The following is a 17,078-nucleotide window of genomic DNA, read 5'->3' as shown; positions in this document are numbered from 1 at the left end:
TTAGCAATATAGTTTAGAAATATTTATACTCTGAAAGCTTATGGTGGTTTCAGAGAAATAACCGTGAGTAAAAATATCACAGTTGTCATTGGATATACACAAAAAATATGTTTAATCTTTAATTGTTTGTCATTGTTCATTATTTATTTAAACCAGAGAAACAAGTTATTCCTAATGGAGCCAAAATTATCCGACTTGCTTTTTAATGGGGTTGTGCTTTTTCTGTTTTAATACTGTCTTCAACTAAAATGCAGGAATAAACACCTGCCAAGTACTTGTTGAGTAAAGTATTGCACTTTATGCTGTTCTGTTCTTTATGGAGCAACACAAGTATAACAAGCTGCTACAGGACTGCATAACATTAGAAAATGTTCCAATGGCAATGGTAACAGTGAAAATTTCAATGATGATATGAAGAAAATGATATATGCCTGTTTTCTTCTTTCCTCTCTTTGTCACCTGGGCTTCCATCGCTAGTGTTAGCATTTTAACCTGTTATTAGTGTCCAGTGTGAACATCTGATGCCATGAGCCTCTGTCCAACTTCTAAATATTACATTACAAATCAAAATGTTCATAGCAATTAGATTTATACTGCATTAGTCAACAATTTCTGCACTCCAAACAGTCCTTTGTGATATGAATATTGCAACAGAGTGATATTCACTCGGAAGTGCTCAGAAATCGTCCGTTGACTGGAATTGGCCAACTGGAAATTCTGATATTTTTCCAAGACAAACTTAGATATTTTCAGTGAAACTGTTAAAAATGCAGTCATGACAGCAGTTTATTCAAACGTTGAAAGAGCGACACCTAAAGCAGATAACAGGAAGGGAAAACAAAGTACAGCCAAGGTGTTGGGTATTATCGTTGTGAGCTACCAGCCTCCACCTGTAATAGGAAGTGCCACATTTAGTGATGTTGCTTTAGGAAATCTTAAGAGTTAAAGGAGGAAAATTTTCTAGTAAATACGCAGAGACAACCATTGTAGTAATGCTAGTCTTCTTCAGAATGCTAATTGTGTATTGCTAATATAAAATGCTAAACTCAATGACCATTTTGTCTTCTGATATAATTAATCAAGAACAACCCATGAAAGAATGGCTAGAAAAAATGGCTTCAATGCTGTGTTTATATATATATATATATATATATATATATATATATATATATATATATATATATATATATATATATATATATTATGGTTGTTAAAGAGACAGCGGCTAAAATCGGTATCGATGATAAAAACTTCCCACAAGCCGGAAATTCGACCCCAAATTTCTGAGCGCTGCATCTCTTTTGTAGCAGCATTAGCAGTGCAAGAAAGGATATCACATGCATAAACTCTAAATAAATGCAAACTACCATTTCGCATGAACTACTGGAACATCTGTCAAGTTTAACACACTAAAAGAAAGATGATTTATCTGGATATCCTCCCGTCAAATCTCATTCAAGTTCCGAATTACTTGTCCAATTCAATCCAATTGTGAAAATGATCAGATTCAAATGTTTTAAAAATGCCAGTTAAGTCTAGTTTTGTGTTTTTAAAGGACCAAAGTGTAGGCAGGATAGAGAAGGTCTTTTTGGATTTGGTTTTCTAGAAACCTAAAAACCGGAGATAAAATCAGGCACCATTGGAACTACAAGAGCTCATCAATGGAGGAACCGGCATGTCTGGAAATGGACAACAGAGAACGGGCAATGGAAGAATCAGGCGAGGAGGAAAACTGGCTGGCTTTTAAGCCACGGGGAAGGAGGATAATTGACTCGAGAAGTAGGTGTGACTAATCAGGAAAATGCAGCACAGCTGGGAGAGAAACCCGGGCAGAGAGGCTAAGGCTGCCTTCAGACCGACTACGCTCCCTGAACGCATCGTCCTTCCACTGCAAATTGTACCATCAGCAATCCAAACTGGATGTGTGCAGGATGTGTCCACGCATCCAGGCAGTCCCCCCCCCCCTCCCTCCTTTACTTTGAAATATAGCGGACCAGTTTCACACTCCCTGTGTCTGTCTTCCTGTCTAGCTCATCTGGTTTTTAGAAATTTACTTGCTTTGCCCCGTCATCTGTCACAAATAGACTCCGTATTACTGAGGGTTGGGAGGGTTCTCTGTGAAATACCCCGTTGACTAGGATGGCGTTTAATTGTGACGGAACGACATGGATGACTGAGTCTGTGTGAATGAGGGGTAAGAGAAGCTGACTACTAAACACACAAATAAATATAAAGGGAGCTGAACAACACACAAGAGCAGAAACTAAGTACTAATAGCAAAACTAGAATCTAAACCACAACACAAAGAGCAGAACACAAAGAAGAACTAACCCAACATGGGAATGAATTTGCACAAAACACCAATAATAACTTTCCTCCTCGGTCCAGGATAAAGCCAGATGCAGCAACACTCATTTCTTTAAGCCATCCAACATAAGAAAGCAATAGTTTTGAAAACGCTTTGATTAAAATGTTGTATTCCTAGCTTGTAATTCACAAGACTTCTTACAAGACAGAACTGAAAAAAAAAAAAAGCTGATCCAGACGTTGGTCACATTCCACCAAGAAATATTTGTCAACTTCCTATACGTCATACGCCTGCCGATGTGTTTCAACATGAGATGAATGCTTTTCCTCAGAGGAAGGAACTTGTTGCAAGGTCCTTTTGTGTGTTTCTTTACAATACCCCCCCCCCCCTATTTTCCAAACTTACAAATCTGAAGTTGTAGTTGCAGTGAGGCTGTGCCGTTCAGCAGCTGAAAACATGCAATCACATCCCTGACTGTGCAATCACGTTGATTAGAAAATAGGTTAGAGGCTTTAAGCATCCAGACCCAGGGTAGAGCAGCTGGCATTCACACTGAAACAGCTCAACCTTCTGGCATCTGCGGTCACTGTTTGCTGCAGACAAAAACTAAAAAAGTTAAATGAAATAAAAACCCCATCCATGGTGGTTTTACACATTTATCTAAAGGCTTTGAATCATCATATTCATTAATGATACAATCTTATTGGTTGTTTCACATCTCCCTGTTCTCTGGTATAAAAACAAAGGGTCAAGTTGAGAAAGCAATGCTTTTCTCTCCGTTTCCTCCACACGACTTACACTCACAATCTGCATCATTTCTGCAGTGCATTAACAAAGCAAGCTCAACTAAATGCACCCCGCTTATCCAAGTAGTGTTTTGCATCAACTTGATTTGCCTCACGGCGCCTTGATTTAACAACTTCTGCATGTAAAGCGTTCTCTGTATGCATGTTCCACAATGTTACGGTTTGCAGTCACAATTTTGGCAAAAGGAGCTACAAGCTGTTAAAATCTGTTATGAATTTATTTCATTTTTCTAAATCCTTTGCGAAAATACCATATCACAGGACAAGGATGAAATAATACCATCTGTGACAACCCTCCACTGATTTTTGAAAAGCCAGCAGAGCAGCCGAACACTTATTCCTATTTTTTTTTTTTTTTTACCAACATCTTTTAGCAGATGGTATTTATTTTACACAATCTGAGAAGCTCACAAACTGAGCTACTCTTTCAGAACACAAAGCAATTTGCCCTGGTTGCAATTTACATACATTTACACTGGCCAGCCATTTTATTAGACACACCTGTTCAACTGTTTGTTGACTCAAGCAGCTCCGGTGACACAGCCAATCGCATCGCAGCGACTTAAAGCATTCAGGCACGTAGACGTGGAGAAGACAACTTTCTGAATTTCAAGTATCAGCAGGGGGGGGGGGGGGGGGGGGTGTTAAGTGATTTGAATGTGCTACGGTTTAGGGCTGAACAATTAATCAGATTTGTAATACGATCGCGATTTTAAAAAACGCAGTTTAAAAAAAAAAGTGCAGATTTTAAAAATTTCCAAATCGCAGAAGTCTGCAATTTTTGACACTGTAACAATTAATGGATTTTTAGGTGTCTGTAATGCGCTCGAAATAGGTTTGCCTCCACATGGAAGGGAAGAGAGTTGCAGCAGTGAAATAATCAAATTTTACTATTTGTTTTAGAGTTTATATAATCACACTGATTTACCAGAAACTTTATGGATTTGTATTAGGTACCGGTCAAACTGTTTAATACATATACTTGTTTGTTGGTTGCAGTTTAAGTTACCACAAGGATTGACAACCAGCTCAATTAAAATCTATTCTCTTGAATAATAATACTCTGATTAATAAAAACAGTTACATTTCTTGTGTTCAATAGTCCTTTGTTTACAAGCATCTTTATCTACAGGGCATTTTTGTTGCTTGTGCTTAATGCAGAGAAAAGTCTAAATTAAATCGTAATTATGGTTGAAATATATCGCAATTTAGATTTTTGGCAAAATCGTGCCGCCCTACTGTGGTTGTTAGCGACAGACTAGAGGTCTGAGTATTTCAGAAACTGATTATCTGCTGGGATTCTAACTCACAACCACCTCTTGGTTATACAGAGAAGAGAAGATATCTGATGAACGATACTTCTGTTAGCAAAGCCTCCCTGCTGATGAGTATTGTAGTTGACCATGTCTATCTCTATGTGGCCGTAGAGTACCCATCCTCTGATGGCTACTTCCAAAAGCATAATGATCCCAAAGCGCAAACCTTCTCGGTCTGGTTCCTATGAACTCAACAATGAGTTCACCAAACTCACATCGCCTGCAAATTAGCAAGATCTCAATCCAGAACTGCATCTCAAAGGTGTTTACCTTTGGAACGGAGTTGCATGGATGCATGAACAGCTGCATGGTGCTATCATGTTAATATGGACCAGAATCTCTGAGGACTGTTTCCAACATTTTGTTTAATTTATGCTATGAAGATTTCCGGCAGTTCTGAAGACAAGAGGCGGTATAACCAGGTACTGGTAGGCCATGCTTAATAAGACGGCCATGTGTGTCCATACAGACCAGTAAATCAATAAATTGGAGTATCTGTTCCGACGAGGCTCATTAGCCAGATCATAAGTACCTTTAAAAAATAACTTTTAGGCAGGTATTAAACATACTTTTCTTTAAACCCACATTTCTGTTTAAAAAAAGAATCTTTATTGACCTGATGTAACACTCTGATCTTAGTTGTTGTGTTTTCAATAGCTGTAAGCGAAAAATCAACACAATTAACAGAAATAAAGGCTTTAAATTATCACTCTGTGTGTAATGTATTTTACTTAGGGAAGGAACGCAATTAACTTTTCAATAATATTCTTATTTGTTGAGATGCACCCAAAACCCATTCAACAAATGCATCATAAACATTCAAAAACTCTGTGATTACTAATTGCTAAAACTCATTTTGAGCATATAACCCAAATCCCAGCACCCATATGAGCACTTTTTAAGGTCAAACTAACTCTTGTGCCAAAAGGGCTGTGAAGAAGAGAGGATTAATGAGTGCTTTCCCACTTGAAAAATGTTGCTGATTTTCTCTATTGTGCAATTTTTAAGTCTCTGCATCTGGGCTTTGAAAGCGGATAAATTCTGCTTTGAAGTCAATTTTTTTTTTTTTTTACCCAGGGCCTCGATCGTTTTTCAACGAATCTGTTCCGCTGCTTCTATAAAATCTTTTCTAAAAAATTCTTTTGCACAGTTAACAGAACAAAATCCACTTCAGACTTAAATTACACATATATTATAAGATTGATAACCTAAATAAGAAATGATTAATAATTTATTACCTTGGCTTAAACAGGAGGGAACAAACACTGCACTACAGGTCCTTGTTATAAAACATTTCTCACAGCATCTCGTCTTTAGCTTATTACTTTAAATACAAGCTTAAAGAAAGTAGAAAAGTTTTAGTGTAAAAAACACACTATTTCTCCTGCCTCATTAGCCACAACTCACCGACCGGTCGGACTTTCTGCTAATGAGAACAGCAACTGGTTTCCAGCAACCTACTGACTTTTAGAACGGCGTATACATTTAAAACTGTAACCATGAATTATATGTTGCTTCTGGATCTAAACAACCTGCATGAGAAGGAAAATGAATCAATCTTCTGCTTTTCAGTAGAAATCCGTCTGGTTTCAGCTACAGTTCAACACCTGAGTCCTCGTTACACTGAAACACAGCGAGGAGTGACTACCAGCTTTCCAGCTGATAATCACCGCATCCAAACAAGTTTTTCTTTTCTGTTTAGATTTGCTGTTCTGCCGCTGGACTAAAAATATACTTTCATTCTAGTTAACATGTGGTTTTGTGTGGACGTGGATTCAGTGGCAAACATGAGGACGTGCAATACGAAAGCTGTGCTTAAATTGCCTCTCGCTCCATCCACCATTAACTCTGTCCCTGCAGAAAAAAAAAGCTTCCCCACAGTATGGTGCTGCCACCACCGTGCTATTCTGATGACGCAAGCTTCTTCCACAATATCCCCACAAACGGCAAACAGGACTTATTATGGATTTCTTGTTGCTGTCACTGGTTTGTTGTTTCGTCGCTTCAGCATTTACTTGATCAACCGCGCAGGGCAGCGTTGCGCAATGCGGCTCCAAGGGGGAGCTCAGACCGACAGCAACCCCCCGTCACTGGGCTGTCCGTCAAGCTAACAACAGTCAGCGTTAGGTTATGTGGTTTACAACTTCATTGATGCAGATGAAGCAGCTTTACAGACCTTTTGATGTTGCTCTCAGACACCTTTTCCGTACGAAACGTGTTTCGTTTTATTGTCCGTCTCCCTGGGAATATTTTTTGTGTCTATCTTGGCTATAAAGACGGTCTCATGTTTTCTTCTGGCTGTTCTACGCATGTTAGCAGACCTTATAAGACTTCCAGCAGCAGCTCATTGTTTGGGTCAAGAGAGCGGCTGCAGAGGGGAGCCGGGAGAGTCCGTGCTCCGCTGCCGGAAGAAGTGCTACAATTTGGGCTGATGTGAAAGGGCCAGTGGGGGAAACCCTGTGGAAAGGGAGCCCAGATGTCAGCCAAAGAGCCGTTACACTGATTGAAAGTCAGCGTAACGGCCTGATTACAGCGTAATTTTGACAATCTGTTACACTAAAATGCCCCCAAAGTTGCCTATCTTTCTAAAAGTTACCGAGATCCTCTAATCTACACTGCAAAAAAGAACTGAAAGTAAGTAAGATTTTCTTGAAATTAGTGTATTTTACCTTGATTTGAGCAGTTAAATAACTCTATTTGCCAATGGAATTAGTATATTTACCCCTAAAATAAGATAATGTAGATTAATTGTTCCTATTTTTGTGCAAAAAATCTTATCCCATTGGCAAATAGGCTTATTTACCTGCTTAAATCAAGGAAAAATACACTAATTTCAATAAACTTTTACTTACTTTTGGTTCCCTTTTTGCAGTGTAGCTGATTAATGCTCTCCTTGTTAGTTCTGTCAGTTTAGGTGGGCAGCCATGTTTTGTTAGTTTTTTTGTTTTTTTCCAGGGGTAAAATTTGCCTGGCTCTGTAGCTTGATTTTCTTTTCCCCCAAAAAGAATTTTAGATTTTCTGAACCGAATCGCTTTGACTGCAGCAGGAGGCAGGTAAGGTGTCGACTACACATGACTGTTTACACAGCCCCGCCTCATAAAAAGGCAAACCATGCCACGAGACCACAGGAAAAAGTGTGCGCACGCAGTCCAGCAGAGGCAACATGACCAGGCAACATATTTACCGCAAGGTCTGAAAGTCAAAAAAAAAAACAAAACAAAAAAAAAAAAAGAATCAGTGTTCAACAGACCCAAACCACTTCCTCCTTTGCACGTGTGGCACCGCAAGCACACGATCATTTTGGCCTGCGTGTGCCATTTAAAGTGAGTCCATAGCAGGCCTGCCCTCTCTGATAAGCGGGTCCGGTACACTTTGTGACTGTGTGTGTGTGTGTGTGTGTGTGTGTGTGTGTGTGTGTGTGTGTGTGTGTGTGTGTGTGTGTGTGTGATTGAGGTCCTCCAGGGATGGCTGGCTGGCTGAAGTGGTGGTGGGGAGGGTTGCATTCTTGGCCATCTCATGAAAAAAGGGTGCAACCATGGGAGTAAGCCAAGAGGAGGGCTCAATTATGCATGGTTAAACAAAGCCCAAGGCTACCAGCGAGCAATGTCTCAGCAAAGCCGGCCTCACTGTGGCGTTCCAGACTCTCCACGAAAAAAAAACAACAAAAAAACGAAACACACACACAAAAAAAAAAAACCCCGAAAAGAAACCAAGAATCTAACTGAAGACATGAGAACGCAGCTCCTGATAAATTACTTGAGTGTGTTATGACAAGAGCAGGCACTTTGAAACTAAACTTCTCAGAGGCCTGCAAACCACTGCATTGAAAAGAAAACATTCCCATTTACAAGAGGTCAGCCGATAGATACTATAGTTTATGCTACCAATAAACTATCTGGAGATGTTGGCTCGCCTGCGAAGCAACTTCAATCTCAGAGAACGACCTTCTAATGAATTGTGGAAATGACTTTTCTGATAAATCTCTCGGATGTGAGCTTTCCATCTAAATCCAGATACGTAACTGAAGCCCTTTCGGTCTAGATCCGGTTCAAAGACCAGATGTGAAGATTTCTTTGTTCAGACGCTGAAAGATGACCTCTAAGCAAACTCTAAAAGCATCATAAGGACGATTAAAACGGCTTCCAACCTGACCCGAGGCTTGTTTTTTCACAGAACACCTCGCAAACTCAGCAACTAGACACTTGGCATCTGGCCCCCCTTTCATCCGACACACAATAAATCGGAAACTATGTGGCTTTGGTTACATGTAAATCATAGGCAGTTCTTCCAGAGCCCAGGGGGTCGAGGTGAAGGATCAGTATGCCGCACATAAGAATGGATCCTTTCTAGCCATCTTCCTCTTGTTTCCAGGGGAAACAGGAGAGGCGGTCCAGAGTCGGGTGACAGGCGGCGTCCAGAAAAAGAAGGACACGAAAAACACAAATCTTTACTGTACTTTGTGGGGGAAAAGAAAAACATAAAACTGTTTATTCCATTGCCGCATTATGGAGGAACATTTCTTGAGCATGAAATAGTTTGGACTGCACAACCAACTTATGATTTATTAACAAAGCAGCAAAGCAACAAGCAACATTATGTTTTATTTAAAGCAAAACAGCAAAAAAAAAAAAAGTGGAAGGGAGTGATGTTTCCTTGCTGTATGTGGCCAACTTCCTCATTCTTGGGATATATATAGAAGCTCGGTTACTTAACACTTCTGCTTTGTGGAGCTTTGCATTTCATAAGCCCCCCCCCCCCCCCCCCCCCCAAACACCTTGAGTTGGTGATGGAGTGCAGGCAAGTGGGGGAGCGCAAAATATGATTTAGGGTTCTGGCGAGATGGCTTAAAATCAAAACTTATTGACATGTTTCATCCTTTTAGGTGCCTTCAGAGATGCACAGATTTCTGTTAGAATCAGTTTCTGCAGTAGCATAATCTTATACAGAAAAATATATAAAAACAAAAAAACAGCCTTTAATTTGAGAACATTTATTCAGATAAGAAAAGAAATTTTCGCATTTGGGAAACAAAGTGGTATTTCTTTCAGTCTACATTGCATTGGAACCCATAATTTCTGCTAAACAGCTTTAATTAAAGCCTTTTTATAATTAAACTTTACTCATGTCACCTATCTGCGTGACTAGAAACCTTTAATTAGTCCATATTTACTCACTTTTTTCCACTGGAGTGTAAACATCATGCGACACAGGGCTCTCTTCACGATGAAAAATACAAGACAACAAACCTCTCCTAATGTTGCCCATATCTACAGTTGGAGCAATAAATATAAAGTTTATAACAGCTGGAATAGTGACAGATCTGACAGTTAAAATCAAATCTCGGATCAACAATCTGGTGACGACCCGCTGGCCCCTCCGGTTGCCTCAAGGCAAGCGGATAACATGATGTTGGACGCCATGCGCCATGTTTTGAACTCTGAGTACATTTTATTGAAATCAGGAAGACGATACAGGGTTCTACTCTGCAAACACAACCAATATCTAAAAAAACTTATTCATCCCTGTCTATCAAACCCATTAATGAATTAAGAAAGACAGATCAGCTAGAACACAGAAGGCCCCGGAGGGCTGGCCTGTTGCTGAACATTTTTGAATAAAAACGGCCATGACACATTAGAATGTGTGTGAATCTCCAGAAATAATTTCTCCCAAGCAGGGCTGAGCGATATGGACCAAAACTAATATTGCAATATTTTTTAGACTGAATATACAATATTTATCTGGATACGTTTTTTCTTTTCATAAAGCAATCATTAAAAAGCATCTCTGACTCAAACCGTTATCCCAAAAGTCTCACAGGCACATTTTTTAGCAAACAGCCATTGATAAATATGAGAAACGGCTGAAAAATGACCTACTGGAATACATAAAAGTATAATCATAACATCTTATATCTCTTTATTTTTTTAAATCTCGATATTTTAAAAATCTTCACATATTGCCCAGGCCTATCCCCAAGAAAGGCTAATAAAGAAATGTTGAATCTTGGCAGATAAGTCTGGACGCGGAACCTAGTTTAATTTACCACCACGAATAGTGAGGCGGATGGTAAGAAATAAAAAAATTTTTTTTAAAAAAGTATATATATATATATATATATATATATATATATATATATATATATATATATATATATATATATATATATACACACACTGCAGAGAGAGGCACCTTAGGGTGACACCATGATAACCTTTAAATTCTATTAGTAACCACTGTCGGGTATTTAGAGAGGCATGTTCTACCGTCACAAATGTAAATTTTACTGCTGCTTAAACTCTACCACGACTTTACCTTGAACTTGAAACTTAAAATCGCACTTGGTTTGCTGAATTTGTAACGTTGCACTTATGAACAGCCTGATGGTTCATCTTTAACTTTAGGTTGCGTGTATGGATGCAGCAACAGGCCTCCCTGGATTTCTTAAAGCGTTTAACACTGACGACAGCAAGTTCCTGAAGCAGAGCTGAATGCAAAGTCAGCTATCTCTTTTTCTACAAGTCAAGGCAGATTATTTGGCTGTAGATTCTATGTTTTCATTATTCCATCACAATTTGCCATTACAATCACTTGTTTTTGTGAAAACTGATTTAAATGAGCTAAATATCAATCTCCAGTTCACAGTTTTGGTTCAAATAAGGTTATTTTTGGTTCCTAAAAGACTTTGCAGAACCACTTTTATTTTGAGGTATTTACCAGATTTGCACAGACGGTCCCAAAGTCTCGCCTATTCTCCTTTGAAAAATAGCTCTAGCTCAGTCAGACAGGATCTGGCGTCTGTGAACCACAACGCTAAGGTCTAAAACACGAATATGATTGGCTCTAAACCAGCCAGTTGTGGGTCTGGATCGATGTTTATGGTGGCTGTCCCGCAGGAGAGAGAACCTCTACCCAGGTGCGTCCAGCAGGTTCTCCTCAAGGGTTGCCCCTTGAGGAGAACCTGCTCAAGTCTTCTTCACATCAACTTTAACCCCCTTCCCTGTCCCTTCTGAAGAAAAGCATCGCCACGGCATGATGCTGCCACTACCACGTTTCATATAGGAGCTGGTAAATTCAAAATGATGTGCAGTGTTAGCCAATGTCGGGCCAAAAATGATAATAATTTTGACCTCACCTAAGCAAAGCATCTTCTTCCACATGTCTGCCGTCTTTCCTACACGGCTAGTGGCAAACTGCAAACAAAACATCTTGTGGCACACTCTGACGTATTTAACCCGAACCCCCGCTTGAAACTTCTCCACGACGTCTATCGCTGACCTCACAGGGGCGCTCCTTGGTCTTAATGAGGTACTTTATGCTCTGATGTTTCCTAACAAAACCCTAAGACCTTCACAGCACAGCTGGATTCATGCTGACATTAAACTAAATAATGGTTTCACAAACTAGGTGATTTGCACGGGCCCAAGGTTGCAATGGATTTTATTTAGGGGTGTGAGAGTAGAAGTATAGGATGCATCACTCTTTTCAGGCTTTAATTTGTAACCAAAAAAAAAAAAATTAGCCATAGACCCTTTTTCTTTCACTTCACAGTTATACAAAACTTTGTGCTGGTTCGTCATCTAAAGTTCTAATGAACTACATCCGGGTTTGGTGTTGAAATGTGAATAAATGGGATTATTTTCATGGGTAGGACTCTTTTACTCACCACAGGAGCAGCAGGTGAAGCAGTTGGTGTGATAGAGGTTCCCCATGGCCTGGCATGCCTGGCTGGCACCGTACACACCTTTCCCACATTTGACGCAGATACCTGTCAGAGACAATTGGCTCAGTTATTGGTTGCTACTGAATATATTCAGAAAAAACGGAGAATAAAGAGGCTGAGCTGGTGATGAGTAAGACAGCAAAACCCGGCGAAGATGCAGACACAATGAAGAATTACTGGATTTTCAACAATGTCATCCCAGACTCTTTTTCTTGTTAGCTGTCATTCTATCAGGGCTTTATTTCTACCATTGTACAATCATCACTCGGCTCTCTGATGTTTCCGAGCGGCTTTGAAGGCAAACAGCGGCAGGAATTTCAAAGGTTTGTCATTAAAACATTTTTTTTTTTTTTTTTACAAATTGTTTCAGATGCGCAGCCCTGCAGGAATAGGAGAGCACAAATCACAAGTGTGAATGTTAAATCAGAGGCAATGTTTCATGAGGAAATTGGGACTTCAGCAGTAGAAGGCTCCCTTTTTGTCGTTTTCAACGCATTACATCATACTGTTAAAAGGCAGGCGACTTGACGAAAGCTGAAGATTATATAAAAAGCCTTGAGAGGAAACGCTGTGGATGTGAGACGCATTCCACGACAGGAAGGCTGGAAGACGAAGTTCCTGTACTTTGCCTTGTAACAAGTCAACCTGATTAGCCAGAGTCGTTTTTTTTATTACCTTGAATTTTACAAAGATTTTAAAACGAAGAAATATTCAGCTTATTACAGCAAACAGAAAACTTTTCCTTCAAATGCACTTAGTTTACCGTACTAACTCAAAACCCTCTCAATTTAAAAGAACACCAATATGTATATAGGTGCACCTCCATAGCTTAGCATATCATTGAAAAGTTGATTTATTTTTGTGATTAAATTTAAAAAAGGAAACTTGGATATAAATCCATAACAGGCTGAGTGATAAGTTTCTAGTGTTTGTTTTGCAGTTGATAATTATGACTTACAGCTAGTGAAAACCCAGAATTCAGTTTCTTAGAACATTATATTACTAGGGCTGGGCAACGATTAAAATATTTAATCGCCCTGATTAATCGCGATTAATCGCGATTAATCGCATTGTATTTACAAACTCCAAGAATGAATTCAAAAGTAGTGTAAAGAGCACTTTTATTTTAATGTTCTGCTGCCATATGAACAAAAGTGTTGTAACATTTGTAGCACTTATTTTATACTGGATATTTTCAACCCATCTATTGAATTTAGTGCACTAGTTGATCTTTTCTTCATAAGAGAACAGCAAGCACTGCAGGCAAAATATGGCCTTTTTTGACCTGCTGTATATTAGCCAGTCCCTAAGCTTGATGTATCATGAAACTGTTGACCTTTTGGGTTTTGTGTTTTTTATTTTATTATTACAATTAAATAATAATAATAATAATAATAATAATAATAATAATAATAATAATAATAATAATAATAATAATGTTATGTTCAGTGTTTTTTCGCTAATCCACCTCTTATATATTTCAATCCTTATGTAATTTTGTCTGTGTTGTGTGCACCTGCCTGTTGCTTTAATCCTATACATTTCCCCGTCGTGGGATAAAAAAAGGATTAGCTAATGTTATCTTATCTTAAATAACACTATTTAATATATGTACTGGGTTCTTTCAAGGTCTTAATTACATGTTATGTGTGGGCTCCAGTAACATCCATCCATCCATCCATCCACTGATCTACCTGGATGTTCCCTGGAGGACTGAAACGCCTCAGTCAGAGACGTCTGTGGGTCTGTCGGGGCAATGAGAGAAGTTTCATCTCCTCTCTCCGTTTCTGGGGCTCGACGTTTTCATGTTTTTTTCACGTGCTTAGATAAATTTGTTGTGTTTCCATTGAAATGAACCGGCTTTTTACAAAACATACAGCTTGATTTCATTTACGGTATTAAAATAAAGCCGAACGGTGCTACTTCCTCTGTTCATGTTTTTTCGCTGCTGCGTTCTCTCTCAGCTGTTTGTGTATTAAGTTTGTGTGAGAGCTGAGTGGGCGGGCCAGGCTGAGCCTGCGTGCTGATTGGCTGGCGCCGCTGAGCCATGTACGAGAGGGGAGGGGGAGCGGGAGAGTGCTGGCTGACTGACACTGACTGAAAGCATGTGAGCAACATGCGTTAATGCGCGATAAAATAAATATCGCCGTTAATAGTCTAATGAATTAATGCGAAATTAACGCGTTAACTTGCCCAGCCCTATATATTACATAATGATTTGTAACAGAGCAGTGATATGCTGTGGCCCTCACAATGGTCTGGAAGACTGCTGACCCAACAAAGAGGGCAAGCTGCTAAAAGTCATTGGTAAAGAAGCTAGCTACTCCCAAAGCATATTAATGGAAAGTTGAGTGGAAGGAAAACGTGAGGTAGAAAGATGTACGTAACCGCGGCCTTCCAAAAGTTGTGAAGCAAATGAGATTGACATTAAAGTTCCCGTCTGGGAGAAAACCTCCCAATGTAAATAAACTAACGTGCTAGCAGTTATTAGCTCAACACGCACTACGTTCACAATGCACCCCTCCTTCTAGCTGCATCGGGGGGTGGGGGGTGCTCCCCTTCCCCCACCCCCTCCAAACTTGCACCTACCGCCAGGATTACCCCATTTTCTGGGGGAACCCTGCTTGTGTGAAGTCACACCTGAACTAAAGAAATCCTCAGAAGCGTCTTACTTAATCTATTGAGAGAAAAGATTGAACAGCTGCTGTTTTTTTGCATTTCCCAATTAACTAAATTTTTTACTACCTTTAAGTCACAATCATCAAACTAACTAAGATAAACCCACGAAATGCATCACCCAGTGTGCAAAGACTCTCTCTCTCTCTCTCTATATATATATATATATATATATATATATATATATATATATATATATATATATATTTCATTCAGTTAAACTGAATGAAATAAATAAATGTTTCAATAATATTCCAATTTTTTTTAGATACACCTACATCTATTACAGATATCTATGCAGACGAGCGGTTCCCATTTTTGCCAGACACTGGGCGATGCTCTGATGATCCCACAGACAAAAAAAAACGTCCACCCTCCCCTGAGCAGTAACCAGCTCCACAATCTGCTGTCATCTCTAGTTAGGAAACAAGAAAGAAGCGTCTCACACGGTTTGATAGACAGCAGCAGCAGAAGCCTAACGATCTAAAATCTCTCCAACACAAGACAACCTTCGCCGAGGTCACATTCCTCAGCGAGTGCAGGGTCAGAGCCGTGATGGGGTGAGTCTTGGGTCAGGGTGCCCACAGGACACAACCAGAGCACAAGATCCCAACAGGGGATCAGCGCACCGACACCCGTTCTCTCACGTAGGGAAATAAATACATTTGCTAATCTTTTGAAACACACACTTTTCATAAAACAGTTACATTAGCGAAGTGTCAGCGGCGATTTTGTGGAATTTGCTTGTTTTTTACAGGACAGTTCCAGTGAAACTTGCGCCGATATTAAGTTACAAAACAAACCTTCATTCTATTTTTTTTCATTAATTCGACGACCTGACAACAGAGATATGGGAACTATTGTGGAAGAAAACCCAATGCAGCACTCTGTGTGCAATGCTTCAGAGACGTTGTATCATATGGGTACAGTGCACCTAAAAAGTTGATGTTTTGACGATACAAGAGCTAAAAAGATAGTGTTTTTTAATGTGTCCTGTCTGTTACTTTTTAAAAGAAACAGACAGGCCAAGCCCAACAGATTAACTTTCACAAGTGGAGCCTTACTGCTTTTGCTATTATGCTGCGCTGTAGATGCTAAAGAGTTAACATCTAGTTTGATGAATGTAATAACTGACCCTGGTAACCAATTCTACTTATATAAAGCTGACGCTGGCTAAGTTAACGCTCCTTCCTCCTGTCCATTGCACTGCAAACACGGATCTAAAAATAAGTAAAATGTTCTTAAAATTTGTGTTGTTGTCCTAGATTTGAGCAGGTAAATAAGATTATCTGCCAATGGAATGAGTATTTTGACCCCTAAAATAAGATAATTAGACAAACTGCACTTGAAATAAGATGGAGATGAGTTGTTCCTATTTTAAGTGCAAAAATATTATTCCATTGGCAGATCATCTTATTTACCTGCTCAAATCAAGAACAGATACGCTCATTTTAAGAAAATATTACTTATTTTTAGTTCCGTTTTTGCAGTGTACAGGTGCCATCTGGGTTTGACACATAAAACACCACCAAACACAAACCTTTTAAATACCAATTACCAAAAGATTGGATGACATCAAAATATGAACAGTAACGACCAGAAGGTTAGAAACACTCATCATTCATATGGATGTCATTGATGCAGAGATTTTGTAAACATCCACAAGTTCCTCCTGGCAGCACCCGGTCTGGATTTCTGACCACTCTTCTTATTAGACACGGGAAAAATCCTCTGAACTTGATGGTTACCTACTATGGACCCTGATTTTATTTGTATCATCACTATGCCTGAGGTGAGGTCTTAAAAAAAAAAATCTGTGTTAAATGTATGTTTGGGGTGTTTTTTCTGAAGGAAGATCCAGCTGTCGCCAAACTTCTGACCCAGTCACCCTAGAAAAACAACCCCGACACCACCAAAGCTCAACGCAAGTCACACAGTGGAAAATGCTCACATTTTACATCAACATGGACCGAGAGGGTGCCGAAGAGGAAAGAAGCACAAACTCCAAAATTGACACAATCAAGCATGACGGAAATTTGCAGCTGCTCCTGCTGATAAGCCAAATGCCTTTTGGAGTAACGTTTTATGGTCCAGTGAGATAAAGATTGAGCTATTTGGCCACAATGACGCCGTATGTTTGCAGAAAAACAACGACATCTAACAACATTGTATCAATTGTCAAGCCCAGTTGTGGTGGGGGGGTAACGTCATGCTGCGGGCCAATTTAGTATAACTACCAATTCTGTGGC

The 17,078-nt window shown here is 39.5% G+C and overlaps 1 protein-coding gene across 1 annotated transcript in view; it reads right to left on the bottom strand.

Annotated features, from left to right (window-relative positions):
* Nucleotides 1–17,078, bottom strand: part of wtip (WT1 interacting protein) — a 42,594-nt gene that overhangs the window by 14,751 nt on the left and 10,765 nt on the right. Inside the window, exon 2 of the mRNA XM_036136460.1 lies at nt 12,097–12,198. Coding sequence (XP_035992353.1) covers nt 12,097–12,198 — 102 coding nt within the window. The remainder of the gene's footprint in view (nt 1–12,096; nt 12,199–17,078) is intronic.

Source organism: Fundulus heteroclitus, chromosome 4 (assembly GCF_011125445.2).
Source record: "Fundulus heteroclitus isolate FHET01 chromosome 4, MU-UCD_Fhet_4.1, whole genome shotgun sequence".
NCBI classification, from domain to species: Eukaryota; Metazoa; Chordata; class Actinopteri; order Cyprinodontiformes; family Fundulidae; genus Fundulus; species Fundulus heteroclitus.
The sequence above is the reverse complement of the archived record's forward strand: the minus strand, read 5'-3'. Positions and strand labels throughout refer to the sequence as shown.